The sequence below is a fragment of the Ananas comosus genome, linkage group 15, assembly GCF_001540865.1.
Source record: "Ananas comosus cultivar F153 linkage group 15, ASM154086v1, whole genome shotgun sequence".
Lineage (NCBI taxonomy): Eukaryota > Viridiplantae > Streptophyta > Magnoliopsida > Poales > Bromeliaceae > Ananas > Ananas comosus.
Genome location: NC_033635.1, coordinates 2,378,804 through 2,396,802, shown reverse-complemented (window position 1 = coordinate 2,396,802; position 17,999 = coordinate 2,378,804). Strand labels below are relative to the sequence as shown.

At 41.9% G+C, this 17,999-nt stretch overlaps 4 protein-coding genes across 4 annotated transcripts; 3 read left to right on the top strand and 1 right to left on the bottom strand.

The window, feature by feature from the left end:
• On the top strand, positions 697 to 1,753 carry LOC109721603 (germin-like protein 3-1). Its single transcript, XM_020249296.1, has 2 exons — positions 697 to 1,085; positions 1,217 to 1,753. The coding sequence occupies exons 1-2, from the start codon at positions 792 to 794 to the stop codon at positions 1,601 to 1,603; spliced, it is 681 nt and encodes a 226-aa protein (XP_020104885.1). The 5' UTR covers positions 697 to 791; the 3' UTR covers positions 1,604 to 1,753.
• On the top strand, positions 1,860 to 5,108 carry LOC109721602 (pentatricopeptide repeat-containing protein At5g65570). The gene has a single exon (XM_020249295.1). The coding sequence runs from the start codon at positions 1,979 to 1,981 to the stop codon at positions 4,133 to 4,135; it is 2,157 nt and encodes a 718-aa protein (XP_020104884.1). The 5' UTR covers positions 1,860 to 1,978; the 3' UTR covers positions 4,136 to 5,108.
• LOC109721604 (60S ribosomal protein L27a-3-like) lies at positions 5,468 to 6,272 on the bottom strand. Its single transcript, XM_020249297.1, has one exon. The coding sequence runs from the start codon at positions 6,172 to 6,174 to the stop codon at positions 5,728 to 5,730; it is 447 nt and encodes a 148-aa protein (XP_020104886.1). The 5' UTR covers positions 6,175 to 6,272; the 3' UTR covers positions 5,468 to 5,727.
• Positions 7,159 to 17,060, top strand: LOC109721387 (exportin-T). Its single transcript, XM_020248982.1, is given in 16 exon segments — positions 7,159 to 7,802; positions 7,805 to 9,226; positions 9,325 to 9,417; positions 9,508 to 9,597; positions 9,684 to 9,788; positions 10,039 to 10,098; positions 10,320 to 10,382; positions 10,742 to 10,837; positions 11,767 to 11,931; positions 12,739 to 12,912; positions 13,005 to 13,070; positions 13,159 to 13,257; positions 14,411 to 14,557; positions 14,846 to 15,034; positions 15,105 to 15,154; positions 16,455 to 17,060. Coding segments are annotated over 14 exon segments (2,952 nt in total). The 5' UTR covers positions 7,159 to 7,520; the 3' UTR covers positions 14,936 to 15,034; positions 15,105 to 15,154; positions 16,455 to 17,060.

Sequence of the window (17,999 nt, the reverse complement as noted above, 5' to 3'; positions counted from 1 at the left end):
AAAAATTCCTCTCCTTCCTGAAATAACCAATTTTCTGATTGAATTCTTTTTGAGTTTCTCATTTTTAATATTCTGTTGCAGTTTGCTCAAACAAAAAAGGAAAAAAAAAATGCTCGAGTCTATAAATTCTCTTGTATTTTTCCGATCGTTTCTTCAGTATACAGTATCCTTAATCTTATGGACATGATATCTTTATTCTCTGTTTGTGGTTGGTATTGTGGCCCTGCTTGGACGCCGGACGGTAACTTATTCTGTATGAAAACTTGTTTTGTGGTTGGAAGTAAAAGAGTTTGACTTTTGTTTCTTGAAAAATTGACATTAATAATTTAATAAGATAACATATTTTATCTATAAAGTAATTTATCTTATTTAAAAAAAAAAGACTGCTTGCCAGAATAAGTATTCTATTTTCGACATTTGATTACAATTCTTCGTCAACTAAATACCATATGCTTGTTAAGTAAATCAAAATGATGTGATGAACATGATATTCATGCATCCAATGTGGACTCATATATTAACCCAACATATAAAGTGTAAAAACAAAGCAAGGTTAAAAAGTGAAAAATATAGCTCATGCTTAAAGATAACCCATTAGCCATTACTTTGCGCATATAGATTCAAACCAACCACATTAGCATGTCTTCAAGCAATCACCCAACCTCAGACCCTATTGCATCACTACGTATTCCCAACCAACTCAACACTACACACTTATAATCCCCAATTCTGGTTTCTTCTTACATCTTCTCCAAAACAATGCATTTCTCTTTCCCGCCAAAATCAAACTGATGAGAGCCAATCTCACCACCCTCCTCTTCCCAACCATCCTCTTCTTCCGCTTCCTCTCCCCTTCGAAACCCGACCCCGATCTCCTCCACGACTACTGCATCGCCGACACCTCTGCGGCCGCCGCTCAGTCCTTCCACCTCAATGGCCTGCCGTGCCTCGACCCCGCCCTTGCCCAGCCCTCCCACTTTGCCACTTCCGCACTTTCCAAATCTACCAACCCCGCCGCCACCCTTTTCGGCTTCAACGTAACCCTCACCAATCCTGCCACCTCCTTCCCGGGCGCCAACGCACAGGTCCAGTCACTCCGTTCTCCGATGTATCGAAAACGTCGCAAATATTTCACAAACTTTTGATTGCTCGAATAACTTGGAATCTGATCACTGAATTTATCTGGAATGCTGAACTCTGTGACTATACGCACTAGGGCTTATCCATGGCGCGCATCGACCTGGCGCCGGGGGGGCTCGCGCCGCCCCACGCGCATCCGCGCGCCTCCGAAGTGACTCTCCTCCTCCAGGGCACGTTGGTCCTTGTCGGCTTTGTCGACACGTCCTACCGCCTCTACACGCAGCAGCTGCGCCCCGGCGATGCCTTCGTCTTCCCGAAAGGTCTAGTCCACTTCTTGTACAACTTCGATCCAGTGGCTCCTGCAGTGCTGCTTTCAGGGCTGAGCAGCCAGAGCCCCGGCGCGCAGCTCGCGCCCCTCGCGACGTTCCGGACGGAGCCGCAGATAATCGAGGACGTGCTCAAGAAGGCGTTCAAGATCAACGGTCAGGACGTGCAGCGGATTCAGAGGAATCTTGGAGGGTAATAATAGTAAACATGTCAAGGATTGATCATTTGTTAGTTATACTTTATTAACTAATATTTGTATAAACTCTTTTTTTTTATTTAATAATAATAATAAGCATGAATGCATAAAAGAATCTATTGGCTACGATTCTAATTTCTTTTTTCCCAACTTTCCCAGAGTGGGATGTAAAGTTTTTTGTGACGTTCTTTTCCATCAGCTCTATACTTTGGATCGTGTTTGGATAGGATTTGACAAAGAACATTTTTCCCCATTACTTAAACATCAACACTGTTTTCAACACAGCACCAAACATAAAACTATATGAAGGTCCCTCTCTCCACTTGTTGCAAAGCACTTTTCTAGTGATGGTAAACGAAGCAGCAACAAAGCGCCATGGCCGCGTCGTCTCCCTTCAAAGGGAAACCCTTCTCTCTCCCCTCCTTCAACCTCCTCAAAACCCTAAAACCAACGTCTCCATCGTCGTCGTCGTCCCCACGCGCCTTCCGCTTCTCCTCTGCCGACGCTTACGCCTCCCTCCTCCGCCGCGTCGCCATGGATGGGTCTGTACAAGAAGCGCGGCGCATCCACCTCCACATGAAGCGCTCCTCCTTCCCCTACCTCGCCCTCGGCAACAAGCTCGTGGACGCCTACCTCAAATGCGGTGCCGTGGACGACGCCCGCGACGTGTTCGACGAAATGCCGAAGCCGCACGTAGTGTCCTGGAACGGTATGATATCGTCTTACTCGCGTCTCCGGAGGAGTAGAGACGCTGTGGCTTTGTATAGGAGGATGGGCCTTGAGGGTGTCGCCGCCGACGAGTTCACGTTCTCGAGCGTTTTCAGGGCGTTCGCCGATTTGGGTCTTGTGAAAGAAGGCCGGGGAGCTCACGGGCACATGGTGGTTTTGGGATTGGAGGCTAATAATGCCTTCGTGGGTAGTGCATTGGTCGATATGTATGCTAAATTTCGGAGATTGAAGGAGGCTCGAGCTGTGTATGATAGTATAAGCGATAAAGATGTCGTCTTGGCGACGGCGTTGATCGTCGGATACACCCAAAATGGAGAAGATGGTGCGGCGATCATGCTCTTTGCAGATATCATCGGCGGCGGCATTAAACCGAACGAGTTCACGTTCGCAAGCGTTCTGATCGCGTGCGGGAACTTGAGGGAGTTGATGAAAGGGAAATCGATTCACGGGGTTATAGTTAAATTGGGATTGGAGTTTCGGAATTCTTCGCAGACCTCGCTTCTTAGTATGTATTCAAAGTGCGGCCTCGTCGATGACTCGCTGAAGGTCTTCGAACGAATCGTGAACCCTAGTATGGTAACGTGGACGGCTGTCATCGGATGTTTAGTATGCAATCGCAGAGAAGAGCATGCTCTCTCGGTGCTTCGCGACATGATTCGTGGTTCAGTTGGTCTCAATGCGTTCACTTTGTCGACGGCTCTTCGAGGGTGTTCATCCCTCGCTTTGTTTGAGCAAGGGAAGCAAATCCATGCCTATGCTACAAAAATTGGATTGGATGGTAACCTTTATGTCGGTGCAGCTCTAATCGATACGTACGGAAAATGCGGACGCGTTAGGATGGCTCGGTCAGTTTTCGATGATCTTCCGAGTCGTGATTTGGTTTCGGTGAACACCATGATCAGTTCGTATGCACAAAATGGGCACAGCCTCGAAGCTCTTAGAATGTTCGATAGTATGAAGGGCTTAGGGTTGGAACCGAATGACGCAACTTTCATCGGCGTTCTTTCCGCTTGTAGTAATGCAGGACTAGTCGAAGAGGGTCGTCAACTATTCTCTCTTCTCGGCAATTCCTATACGTTCGGACCATCTCCTGATCATTATGCACGCATGGTTGACCTACTAGGGCGAGTGGGGAGATTGGAAGAAGCCGAAGCACTGGTAAGTGAAGCTAAAACCCCAGATAAAGTTTTGTGGCGGACGCTTCTAAGTGCGTGCAAACTACATGGTAAAGTAGATATTGCAAAGAGGGCTGCGACAAAGGTACTTGAGCTCGACCCAGAAGACGATGCGACTTACATTCTTTTATCGAACATTTATGCGTCTTCAGGGCAATGGAACAAAGTCTTAAGCATGAAATGTAGAATGAGGGGGATGAAAGTGAAAATAGATCCGGCCATGACATGGGTTGAGGTGAATAGAGAGATGCATACTTTCATGGCAGGAGACAAGTCCCACCCGAAGGCGGCGGAAATATACGAGGAATTGGATGGATTAATTGGGAAAACCAAAGAGACAGGTTATGCTCCAGATACAAGGTATGTGCTCCAAGAATTGGATGAGTTGGAGAAAGAAAGATCCCTATATTACCACAGTGAGAAGCTGGCTATTGCATTTGCCCTACTGTGCAGCAAAAGGAAGGAGATCGAATGCATCGCAATTTTCAAAAATCTTAGGGTTTGCGGCGATTGCCATTCCTGGATAAAGCATGTCACAAAGTCGGTAGGGAAGGAGATTATTGCTAGAGATGCTAAGAGGTTTCACCATTTCAAAGATGGAATATGTTCCTGCGGGGACTACTGGTGATTGCGAGATTAAATTTTAAAACCATTAACTGGATGTTGGGCCAATTTTTTGTGGAACATATCTATGCAACGATACACCGTCTCAAGATGACAAACTTTGGGTCCATCCGTTGCCGATGGCGATAAAGCTGTTGGATGACGATATAAGACATTTTCATTAAAACTACTGAAGCACAGACTCCCCGTTTTGCCATGCTATTCATCAAATGTGTTACTCTTCTAAGGTGGCATGTCAGAAAATTTATACAGAGAAATCACTGGGGATCAGAAAACACCATTTTGGGACCCGACCGAATAAGCAACAGAGCCCTTAGCATAGGCTGATGATGGAAACGATTGATTTCGATCTGATAGGCACATTGGCACATCGAAAAGCTTGGAATATATTGAAGTATACGACAGACGAGCATCAATCGATGTTGTAAAGTTTGGATGTTGGGATGCTACGTTTTGCTCTAATACTACGACTCAAAGTAAAACACTTTGAATAGCTCTGAGCATTATTGATACGATTGCTTCACTAAGACACTGCGTTCTGTTCATAATATCAAGTAGAAAACTGAACTACTATAAGTAGCAGGATTGGAGAAACTGAACTACTTTAAGTAGCAGGATAGGAGAGAAGCAATCGGTCGTCATCAGAAAGAATACAAACAATAACTTCCGAATGAACGAACAAAGTGATTTTCCGCACACACATTTATGATTATAACTAACAAAAACATGAAACGAAAACACAGAGATGAAGCAAAGAAGAGACTCTTCGAAGATAACATAAGCAAAGACTGCCTTCACCGTAACCATGAATGTACATGAGAAGCCACCCCTACTTACTTTCAACTTCTGCTGTAAACAACAAGTGAAGGGCATGTTTGTATGCCTTTAGTTGAGCACACGAAAGTTGCGACTCTCACAAATTCGACTTTGCACCCGACCAGCGCCGTACAAGAACTCAGAGACTTCCTCTCAGCGCACTTGGTTTAAGTCCGGCTTTTGCCGACCAACCAAGTTCGGAGCACGTGGTGCGGGATCCAAATGTCCCAGATAAACAAAGAGATAATCAATAAACTGCTAAGTAATAACTACTAAAATATACCCAATATGAAGTAGCCTACATCCTTAAAGGAAATGTATTGTATTCTTCGTGGTCCCGAAAAATTTATCAAATCCCTCAATTTCTAAACATTGTAATATTGAGGGGTGAGATGCGAGAAGTTGAAATTCACCAGCTTATTGTATCTTATCATTTCTTTAAGATGTTTCCCCACATCATAAAAGCGAACCTCCGTGCAGAGAACCACGTCTGGGATTAGTAATTCAGAGCATGATAATATGTAGAACACAAATAATAGTATTCCATGCCAAAAAAAAAACGATAGCAAATATCATAAAGCACAAACTAATTCAAACTAAAACCTATCTTCGAGTAAATAATTGACGACAGAATCCGAATTTTAAGCTGATCGATTCAAAAAATAGTCGTTCGACAACCAAAAAGAGAGTCCACATGATCGAGATCAAATGAAGCATAACCGAGCATCAAATTAAAAAACCTAATTTACCGGATCTAGATCTGGACGGATCGAGGTGAGATCAGGCGGTGAGGACGACGGCGCCGCCCGCGGCCTTGATCTTCTTCTCGGCGATCTTGGAGATGAGCTTGGCCTTGACGACGACGGGGCGATTGGAGGGAAGAGCGCCCTTGCCGAGCACCTTGAAGTACCCGAACTGCGTGACGTCGACGACGGGGGCGGCGCCGTCGGAGGCCGCGGCCTTGGACTTGGCGTCGTCGGGGACGAGGGACCAGAGGCGCTCGACGTTGACGACGGGGCAGTGGAACTTGTTGCGGAGGCGGTGGAAGTAGCGCATCCCGACCTTGCCGAAGTAGCCGGGGTGGTACTTGTCGAAGAGGATGCGGTGGTGGTGCATCCCACCGGCGTTACCGCGGCCCCCGGGATGCTTGCGGTGCTTGCCGATGCGCCCGTGCCCCGCGCTCACGTGCCCGCGCTTTTTCCGGTTCTTCTTGAAGCGGGTCGTCATCGCTCTCTCTCTCTCTCTCTCTCTCTCTCTCTCGCTCGCTCGCGCGCCTAGGGTTAGGGTTTTTGGCGGAGGGGGAGAGGAGGAAGATGAAATGGGGCGGGATAGGAGAAGCCCTAGCGCTGGAGCTCGTTTTATAGGGAGAAGGGATGAACAGTGGCCGTGCGATTGAGATTCAACGGATCGGATACGGTTAGTTGCTTTTCTGGTTTAGGCCGGTTCCGGCCCACCAGAAAATTTATATGCTGGACCATCTTAGAATTGTATGGGCTAAGCCCAATCAATTACAACTACGCGTAAACCCGTTTGCGTGTTGGTTGGGCCGTATACGGGCTGGGCCAATCTGAACCGGATCGAATCAGGTCGGAGTAGGTGAGCAACTGATTAAAATTTGGGTTAGATTAATGAATTTGAATTTTCTCAAACAAATTTGGAAACAAATTTGAATATCAATTCGAAATTGACATTCTAGTTTATGCCTTTATTTTGGTGCGGTTATGCACTCTTCAGGCAGAAACTTGAAGTTAATTTTAGAAAAGATCATAATTATTGAACAAACAGCTCAAAATAATAATAATAAATTACTTCCCAAATCAAACTCTTTCTAACAGTAAAATAATAAAAATAACTTAATAAATAAATAAAAATTGTGAAAAACAAAAAATGATAGTTATTATCAAATAGTCTCTGTTCGTTTTACAGCCCCGGGAATTGTGGCCACATGCTTCGCTGCACGTGCCCCACCCCCACGCACCAAATGCAGAGTCCCCCCACTCCCCTATCTCTCTACTCGGCCCACTAATTAAATCGCTAATTGATTGATTAAACTGACATGCGGGGCCCACACGTCAGCGCACCGACTCTCATAACAAAATTTTATCTCGCTAATTTGAAGATAATTATTATTAAATATAATAACTATTATTATAATTATAAATATAAATCCCTCCTCCGCTGTATATATAAATTATAAACCCTCCCTCTTCCCCTATTGTGTCGTCTGTTTCTTCTATCTCATATATCCGCAGCCTCCTAACAAATCAAAAAAATAACCAAATCTAAATAAAAAAATAAAAATAAAAAATAGAAAATAAAAGAACGTGCTCATCTCCCTTCTCCGATCTCTTCTCCGCCACGGCCGATCGTGAATGCGAGCGAAATCTTATAACTCACCGATCTCAGCAGCGGACGTTTTTATATTTATATTCGAAAAATATAGATAAAGAAGATTTATTAATAATCTTGTTAGGGTTTCTAGGGTTTCTCGTCTAGGGTTTTTCCCCGTCCCTTCGATCGTCGTCGTCGTCGTCGTCGTCCTTCTAGGGTTTTGCGGGTGTCACCGGGGCGCCATGGACGACCTGGAGAAGGCGATCCTCATCGCCTACGACCCCGACGCCGGCGCCGCCGCCGACCCGGCGCTCCGCGCGCAGGCGCTCGCCTACTGCGAGGGCGCCCGCTCGGCCGCCGACGCCTCCGCCGTGCTCCGGCTCTGCTTCGACCGCCTCGCCCGCTCCCCCCTCCCCCCAGTCCACTTCTGGTGCCTCCAAACCCTACACGACGCCGTCGCCCTCCGCTACCCCGCCATCCCCGCCTCCGACCTCCCCTTCCTCCGCTCCTCCCTCCTCGNCAGTCCGCCCCCCCCCCCCCCCCCCCCCCCCCCGCCTCGTCCCCGCCCTTCCTCAAGAACAAGCTCGCCCAGGCCCTCGCCGCCCTCATCCGCCGCGAGTACCCCGATCCCTGGCCCTCGCCCTTCCTCCACCTCCTCCCCCGCCTCCCTTCCGCGGGCCCGCACGCCGTCGACATGTTCGCCCGCGTCCTCTCCGCCCTCGACGACGATCTCCTCAGCCTCGACTACCCCCGCTCCCAGGACGACGCCGCCGCCGCCGCCCGCGTCAAGGACGCCATGCGCCTCCAGTGCGTCCCCCAGATCGCCCGCCACTGGTTCGACGCCGCCGCCCTCTACCGCGCCTCCGAGCCCGCCGCCGCCGCCGCCGCCCTCGATGCCGCACGCCGCTACATCACCTGGATTGACATCACCCTCATTGCCAATGACACATTCCTCCCTCTCCTCTTCGACATCGCCCTTGGCCCCGCCGACTCCCCCGACCCTCTACGAGCTGCCGCCGCCGGGTGCATTCAGGCCGTCGTCGCCAAGCGGATGGACCCCCGGATGAAGCTTGCTCTCCTTCGCAGCCTGGGCATCGGAGGCCGCCTCTTCTCAGCCGACCCGGAGGTGGTGCTGAAGCTCTCGGCCTTGGTTATCGGCTATGCGGCGGAAGTGCTCGAATGCTACAAGAAGCTGGGCGCCGATGGGGCCCGCGCGCTAGACCTACTGGAGGAATCCTTTCCGTCGGTGTTCTTCGTAATGGAAAGCTGCCACGAGGATGTGGATACGTGTAATGTGGTCGAGTTCCTCTCAGATTATGTCTCCACCATGAAGTCGCCGGCTGAGAAGCAGCTCGGCTATCTGGGTCAGATATTGCAGGTGATTCATGCACAGATATCGTACGATCCGGCCTACAGAGCCAATCTTGACATCCCAGATAAGATCGGGAAGGATGAGGAGGATGAGATGGGCGAACACCGCAAGGATTTTCTCGCTCTCTTCCGCAGCATATGCAGGGTGGCTCCCGATGTGGCTCAGTTGTTTATAAAAAACCTGTTAGTCGCTTCTCTCTCTTCACCTGAGTCGAATGTGGAAGACGTGGAGGCTTCATTAACTTTATTCTATCGGTTGGGTGAGACGGTGAGCGACGAGGCAATGAGGTTAGGAACTGGGCTGCTTGGCGAGTTGGTCCCGATGCTTTTATCGGCGCGGTTCTCATGCCATTCTCATCGGGTGGTAGCTCTAGTTTACTTGGAGAGTATTACAAGGTACATGAAGTTTGTGCAGGAAAATACTCAGTACGTGCCTCATTTACTGGCCGCCTTTCTCGATGAAAGGGGAGTCCACCACCCAAACGTCAATGTGAGCCGAAGAGCCAGTTATCTGTTCATGAGAGCTGTGAAGCTATTAAAATCTAAGCTAGTGCCCTTTTTAGATACCATTCTGCAGGTATTCCGCTTGGTTACTCCTCTCCCTCATATTTTTTTTTTGTTGACCTTTTACTTTGTCTGTATAGGGCTCATGCTGTTTATTTTATGCTTTAGCAGAGCCTACAAGATACGGTAGTCCAATTTGGTTCAAGTTGGACAAACAAAGAGTTGAAGTTCTCCAGCTCTGAAGATGGAAGCCAGACATTTGAGGTATAACTTCTTTATGTTTGTAAATTGATTTTGCACTTATATGAGCCAGTTGTGATGTAAATATTGCATGCTTATCCCGTGCAATTCCAGGCGATTGGTTTATTAATTGGTATGGAGGATGTGTCACCAGAGAAACAGTCTGATTATTTAGCGGCATTGCTGAACCCTCTCTGTCAACAGGTGAGGTTGTTTTTGTTAAGCTCTTTTGCCTTTTCAGCTTTCCTCCTTCCCAGAAGATTAATTAAAATTCGGCTTGAAATGCCCAGATCAAGTCACTTCTCTTAGATGCCAAACTACGAGGGCTAGAAGAATCTTCCCCAAAAGCTATCGCACTTCAGCGGATTATTGTTGCATTAAATGCACTTAGCAAGGTTTGATCTTCGCCTTAAAGCAATGCAAATTCCATTTTGTTATGTTAAAATTACTCCTTTATTGGCTTTTCAGAAATCTCAGTCAATTTGCACATATTACATTGACAACTTTTAGCAAGTGTTTTACTGTCACTTCCTGTCTTCAATGATTCAAGCATAACTTGGAATTTATATTTCTGAATAAGTGATGTTATAATTGGATGATATGGTCAAACTTTTTATTCTTATTTATTTCTGTTTCATGCATTAGGGCTTCAGCGAGCGGCTAGTCACAAGTAGTCGTCCAGCAATTGGTATTATGTTTAAGCAGGCAAGTTATGCCATCATTATTTTTTTTTAATTTCTTAAAAACTTAATAATACATATGGTTGCTTGGCTTGTGAGTTCTTGAATGCTCATTTAGGCATATATGAGGTGATTTTGAACCCAACATCTTTTAGACTTGTTAAACTTCATGAGAACTTGAAGGATTTGATAATTATATTCTATTTTAAAATTATCTAAAATATTCTTTTCCTACTGGAGTTTCAGACCTTGGATGCAGTTCTGCAAGTTCTTGGAATGTTTTCTGCAATCAAGCCTCTACGAAGTAAGGTGATGTCTCAGCTATTGTCTCGTTTTCGAAATTTGTTTTTCAGATATACAATTTGAAAACATTTAGTTGCATATATTCCTCTTAGGAAGTGAAAAGTGGGATTCTTTGACTACTTTTTTTTTAATTCTCCATGTAAACCCACCCAAAAGTCTGAAAGATGTGTACAAGATACATAATACTTGAGATCTTGAAATTTGCATCAACAAACTTGTGATTATGCCAGATCTTCTGTAAGAAAGTGATATTGTTTCAAAGGGGTATATATTAAGGAAAATATTTTTTCCCTGCCGATCTCTTTTTAGCTTATTTGCTTTAGCTGTAACTTTTCATTTTTTTTTTATCACTTGCACACCTGCAGATCACATCATTTCTTCATCGCATGATTGAAATCTTAGGGACATCTATATTTCCTTGCCTTCCAGTCGCACTAAAGCAGTTGCTTGTGGAGAATGAGGTACTTTTTATTTTGTGCAATTCTTGTTATCTATCTGTTGCTGCTATATTTATATCAATGCCACATTGAAAAGAGCAAGGTGGGTTGTTTTCCTTCCGTCATTTCTTTTTCCAATTTTATCCCTAGATTCTTCCACCATGTCCTCTGGACTCCCAAAACTAATTAGTGGCCACTAAATCCCTTTATGTCTTGTGATTTTTATATAATGAGTGATTGATTGACTGCGTAGGTGATTTGTCATTCTTATGTTTTCGTCTGTTGAAGACATAAATACCTTTTCTGGCATATAAGCTAATTGACTTGAAGCATTAGGCAAGTTTGGTTGTATGTTTCCATGCTACCAGTATTCTGCCTCAGTTGGCCTTGGTCCTTAACGTTATTAGATTTTTGATCTCTTGAAAGCTGGACAAATTATGGATAAGATGTCTGGTCACACAATCATGAAAAGTTAGAAGTCGTGTATAACAGTAAGCTACTTGCTCCTACAAAAAATGTCTTCACTTTGAGGCATAAAAGCATGATGGTAAGTCATAGTGGAAAAGATTGAAAGATATGAAAAAAGCAAGGAATAGATCCATGAAGCTGTATTTGGGGAATATCTAAAGGAATGACTCTTTTCAAACAGCTGATTTGGATTTGTAGAAATAGGAGCTCGACACCATGCTTTTAGGAAGCATGGCGAAGCTTGTGAGCTATGCTAAAAGTGTAGTATAAAAAGATATGTATAGACCTTACCAATATATGCATGATGAATCAAGTTTACTGTTAAAGAAAGTGGTAATTCTCCTTGAGTAGCTGCTGTTGTGTCTATTATCTCAGTTACATCTGGGTCATGTTGTTCTTGCCATTTATCTGGGTATAACATGCAGTTCTTGTTACATTTCTCTTTCTTTTATTTATTTTTTAATTGAAGCCACTTTATTTTGCAGTCAAAAGATATGGTGGATTTCCTCGTTCTAATCAATCAATTGATTTGCAAATTCAACACTTCTGCTGGTGGCATATTAGAGGATATCTTTCCTGCCATTGCAAGCAGATTGTTTGATATTCTTTCTCGTGATGCTTTTCCTTCAGGTCCTGGGAGCAATAACGAGGTGAGGACTGTTATTCACGCAAGTCACACCCACTTTCCATATATGCATCATTATATGCTTATATTATATGTACCAGTTGGTATAATTGGAAAATTGTCTTTCTTGGTTCCAAATTACTACTGTCAATATGTAAGTACTTGTATGCAAACACTTTTCAAGAACTTCCCATGTGACTATTGTGGTGTGGCAATCTCTCTCTCTCTCTCTCTCTCTCTCTCTCTCTCTCACCTGGCATATCCCAATCTCCTTACACTTCCATGTGAGATTTCAAATGCTCTACAGCCACCTTGTTGTCGCCTTCACTCTTCATTGAAGTAACAGACTCTGCACACACTTATGCCACCCAGCATGATTATTTCTAAGAGTGTTTTTGACATCTTAGTTCAGTAGCTTCTGCCGCTTAATAGAACAGACGATTAATATCACAGTTAAATACTTTAGTTATTAACACTAATATGCTTGTCCTTATATATTGGAGCACTTAGCTTTGGAGACTTCTGGATCGTGATACATTTATTCTTTGTCAGCATGACTTCAAGATCTTGGTCATTGTAATTTTATTCTTGCTTATGTAGTTATTTCTTCTGTTTTTTAATATCATCTGATTAAAGCAAGGAACATTGTCTGATGACTCTGATCTTTCTTTGTTGAAGCCTTAATTTCTTTTTACCAATTTATCATGAATCAGAAAAAATCTGCAATAAACCCTCAATTCTCCAAGAATAAATTCAAATTTATTCTGGCAACTATTCATCAATTTTTATGGTCATCATCATTCATCTCATTCAATGTCTTTCTGAGTTGTAGGAAATACGTGAGCTGCAAGAACTGCAGAGGACATTGTATACTTTTCTTCATGTTATTGCAACACATGATCTCTCTTCAGTTTTTCTTTCCCCTAATTCTAGGGATTACTTGGAACATATCATGCAATTGCTCTTGTATACCTCATACACTCACAAAGATATACTTCTTAGGAAGGTATGCGACACAATTTCACAGTTTTTGTGGTTTTGTGATTGAAGAATAGCGTGATGATCACTGACACTTGGCTTATGGCATGTTTGAATCAGTTATGTGTGCAAATTTTCGTCAGGCTCATTAAAGATTGGTGCACCAATTATAATGGCGAAGATAAGGTATTCTTTTGGATACACGTAGGTCGTGTATGATGATGATTTCTACTAAGCAACTGAATATTTGATAATGGTTACAACAATTGTTCAGCTTCCTGGATTCCGGAGCTTTGTGATCGATAAATTTGCACCAAATTGCTGCTTCTACAGTGTCCTTGATGAGTCATTTGATTTTCGTGATGCCAACACGGTATATCTCTAACTCTACGTAATCAAGTCTTCTGATGCTTATTTAATGATGAGTAATTTGTGGACCATGAACTGAATCAGCGATCAATCTTCACTTTGTTGTGAAGTAATGATGCCAGTGAACTACTCAAATGCAATGACTAAATAGCATTTTTCACAAGTCTACTGGAACTTATTTTCTTCTTTTTAGTTTTTGATATGCCTTTGTTATATTTGGCAGTTGTTTAGTCATTTTAGTGGTTGAAAATATAAATATTATTTCTTAACATTAATTCGTTTAGTCGTGTTAGTGGTTGACTTTGGGCTTTTATGATTGAATCATTGGACAATAGAGCATTTCTAAAATTCCATGGACTATATTAGCTAAAAAGTTTGTCAAAAAAAAAAAAAGAAAAAAAGAAGCAACTACAGACGTAGTCACCTCGTAGAGTTCTTGTCACTTCTTAGGTTCATTGTTATAAGGTTCAATTAGGAGATAACAATGGTAATTGAATTATATTTGACCGAACACGAAAGCTATCACTGTTATGAGATAAAAATGGTAATTGAATTATATTTGACCTAACACAAAAAGCTACCATTACTAAACTTCTTTACTGAAGGAAGTCATATTTGTTCGAACACAAAATTATCATTAATGAACTACCAAGTTTCTAGTAGTATTCATTCCATGACCATCAAAGAGAGGATTGTACAAATAACTCTACTTAATTTTATGAATTTGAAACATCATAATGTAAATCCTCAGAAAATCATCGGAACATGACAATGCCATGTTACCAATAAGAAACATTTATGATGCTGATAATGTTACGAGTACAAATATTCACAATGCTGATTAGTGATCACTGTGGACAAATTGATGCGACTCAAAATATCCTCTTAATATGTGGAGATAGCAACAGTCAACATATTTAATGAATGTTTCTGAAGACGTAATTTAGTTTTAGGGTTCTCAAAATGGATATGCACTTTGTAGAGCCATACTGATCTTTCTCTAAATTGCTGAATTCTGATACATCGAAGTAAGAAGTACCTTGATTGATAGCATTTTGAAAATTTAGACTCTATCCAACTAGTACTATAGTACTGACCTTTGCATGATTGATTACATAAATTAGTTGTCTAACTAATTCGCTGTTCCTTTTTTATAGCTTCTTCTCTTCGGTGAAATTGTAGTGGCTCAAAAGGTCATGTACGAGAAGTTTGGTGATTATTTCATCATTCATTTTGTGTCAAAATATCTCACAGCACCTCATTGCCCCCAAGAGTTAGCAGAACAATACTATCAAAAGTTACAGGTATAGCACTCTCTGATGTGTTACATCTGGCTGCATTAATGTCTCAGCTGTTTGATGTCCAAATACACTTTGCATAGGTTATGCAACAGGAAGTTGCTGTGAGTAATTCGAGTGAATTAGTGAACTCAATCCTGAAGTAATTTTGACACTGGTCCTCAATGAACAAATACAATACAGGAAATTTAGCTTAAGTACATTAAAATTACTTTACAAGCTAGTCTTGTTCTTTTCTCCTTATTCTGCTTGAAATTACTTTACATTAAAATTACTAACCCTCTTTTCTTTCAGGGCAATGATATTAAAGCTTTGAGATCATTTTACCAATCTCTAATTGAGGACTTACGGCAACAGCAGAATGGAAGCGTAGTTTTCAGATAACATCACGACATCTCTTTTCAGTCTTGGTGTTACTAAATGGAGTTAATTTTTTAATTTGTTCCCATTTACCATGCTGATCACCAAGGTGGTTCCATGCAGGTAATTTTTCATTCTTTCATACCATATCATTTTATAAGCTTTTGTTTTCTTAATTTATCAATTCCTGCAGGGCAGTTCTCCTTTGTATATAAAGATTACGGTATTCATTGAGATGACAAGGTACATTCTGCTATTCACGTCCTCTTGAAACTTCCTATATACATGTGCTTTATGTATAGATGCATGAGAAATGCTAAGTCTACAACACAAGAGGGGTTGGAATCCTACAATCCTCCATCCTAGGGTTGAGCTAGTCCTTTTTGTGTTCTAGTATAAAAAATTTTAAAAAAGGTTGATAAGACTAGTGTATGAAATTTAGCCTTTAGATGGCCTAGTTGTAGGATTACACCCATTTTTTGGGTTGTAAACCTAGTGTTGCTCATAGATACATATACATATGAAGAGTTTACTTCTTTTCACTTGTCCATGTTTGGTTTCTTTATATTTTTGAAATCTATTGCGATTCCATTCTTCTTTAATTGTTACTTTTCCTGTTCAAATATCTTGTTCTAGTGTATGGGTGTATCTCAGTTAGCTATTTTCTACTTGAGATTTGTTTTGTGTAAGAAGGTAAGTTATTGATTAAAGATTAACGGTTGGTTCTTATTACAATGTTGAGTACAGTCCAAAATGTTCATTTTCATGAAATATCAAAACCACCAAGTATCTCATGGCGAATTTTTGAGTCAGGAATTCTTAAGCTCTCGATCTATTTCATATCTGATGAACGAGGAAATGTAGAACTTCACACAAGAACCGCATTAACATGTCAGGCTTATTATTACTATTTCCCAAGTGCAATGGCATTAGCATTTCCTGAAGGAGCAATAAGGTGGGTCTTTGTTCGCTGCAAATGACTTGTTAGATCTCACAGCAGGGTAGCTCTGTTTCACGGAATTTCTTGGGATGATGATTCAATGCCCTATTGCATATAACAGTTGCTCTGAAGGTTAAAAATTGGAATATAGAATTGCCAAATTTTGATGGTTCATATTTTGATACCTGATGCTTGGAACTCATGTTGATGTTGCAACTTAATTTGATAAGAGTGCAAGTTGAGATATAGTGTATTAAATAAATGATCTGTAGTAAAACACTCAATGTCTGTAAGATTCAAAATTTTTGGGCTTACAGATACCTGATCCACTTGATAATGGCTGTATTTAAAGGCCGGCAAAGAGGGGCTTCTATTTCTAATTAGATGTAATCTTTTCTCAATTTTCATATTATTTAAAGATCTTCTGAGGATATATGTTAATGGAGATAGGATTTACCTTTTCATTACTGTAGAACAGTCATTTGTCTTGTATTTTTTTTCTCTCTCTTCCTTTATGTTTGATTCCATTTTTTTAGCAACAACTTTCTTGATTGCTAATGTGTTACGGTAAGTTTATGACTCTTAATTTTTACCTTAATGCAGATGTATATTGCGGGAATGCTTTTTAGACGGGCAACTGAGCTGCTATCTATGGAGTGGGTGCCTTTTGAGTATGGATTTGTGATGCAATAAGCAGTGCTGTTTGTTTTCCATAATTTTTTGTCCATCCCGGTGAGATGAATGAATTTTGTCATTCTTATACCTTTCCGTTTTGTATTTTTGTCTCAATTTTGGTTAACTTATTAAGTCTTAAATGTCCATAACAGTTTTTTGTGAAATTGGATGTCTACAGGGACGTCTTAGAAGAAAGAGGCTTTCATATGGTTCTTCAAAATAATTTTTTAACTGCTTTATTTTCATAAGTTAATGCAAGTGCTTTATTTTTGTCGTCAAATACTCAAATGTTTACTGGAGATATCCTTGTCCCATTTTCTGAATGGGACTTCCTGAAGTAACCATGGAATTTCCTTGCAGTCAGTTAAATAGTCTTCTGATGATTGCATCCACAGATTACGACATTTTTCCATCCTGACGAGGCTTTTGACGCTCTTAAGTGATGTAAATAATTGTGTCATGCCTACGTATGGCACGAAAATATGTACATGTTTGGATGTGTTTGTGTATGTATGCATGTATGTATTTTATGTATGTTATCTCTGCTTCCGGTCGTTGTGTACTGTGATGGATGGATGATGTAAGAGGACTAAGACATCCTACGTTCGACCGATGTGTTTGGTTTTGCTAAGAAAGAGATCTCCGGGCTCTTATTTTCTCTTTCTTTTGGGAGACACTCGGAAAAGGTAAGATTCGGAGAGATCTGTTGCCTAACGAACTCTCGTTTCACGTGTGGACTGCTGCAAACCTATTTGTGTACGCAAAATGGCCTTACCATTTCATTTTTGTGTTTGATTGGTGTCCTCGAAGAATTTCTTCCTGGTTAAGTACAAATTCAAAGTCATGCGGCCGGAACCCCGAAGGATCAATCTCCAGGTGGGAAATCGGTTTTTTTTGGAAGTTTTCTCCTCTTTGAGTCCTTTTGAGCCTTTTCGTGAACCAATTTGTTTCCTGTAGGATCAACGCATTTCTCTATTTGCCTTCAATAGATAATGGTTTGTGATCATTGACATAGGAGTTCTTCATCTGGGTGCCTTGCATCTGTGGGTTCTACCTAAATTTGAAATAGCAGAGGATGCATTGAAATGTACAACCTTGTTTTTAAGAAAAGTGTGTGAACGAAAAGCCCAGGAGACTTAGTTTCAGTCCTGCTTTTGTGCAACATAAAGTGCGTAGGCCCCGCAGCGTGATCCTTTTGGGAACTACTTTTGATGATTAAACAACTAAATTCTGGACCTTTAACTCGAGTTCGATTTCGAATCAAAGATTGAAAAGGGGCCATTCAGATAATCAGATATAACTTGGTTACGCAACAAGATTATGGGCTTATATCTTCACGTGAACATTTCTCGAATGGTATGATGCAAAACAATGTAATGGGTTAAATGTTATGAGTAGAGGACTTTGGAGCAGCTTAGTCTAACATTATCAACATTTACGTGTAAAAACAAGGACGAATTCGGTCTTGTCTCC

Bases quoted from the DNA above. Each gene is read 5' to 3' on its own strand.
- LOC109721603 (XM_020249296.1), top strand. From the start codon at position 792: ATGAGAGCCAATCTCACCACCCTCCTCTTCCCAACCATCCTCTTCTTC. The intron at 1,086-1,216 runs GTCCAGTCACTC...TATACGCACTAG, and splicing joins TCCCGGGCGCCAACGCACAG to GGCTTATCCATGGCGCGCAT.
- LOC109721602 (XM_020249295.1), top strand. From the start codon at position 1,979: ATGGCCGCGTCGTCTCCCTTCAAAGGGAAACCCTTCTCTCTCCCCTCC.
- LOC109721604 (XM_020249297.1), bottom strand. From the start codon at position 6,174: ATGACGACCCGCTTCAAGAAGAACCGGAAAAAGCGCGGGCACGTGAGC.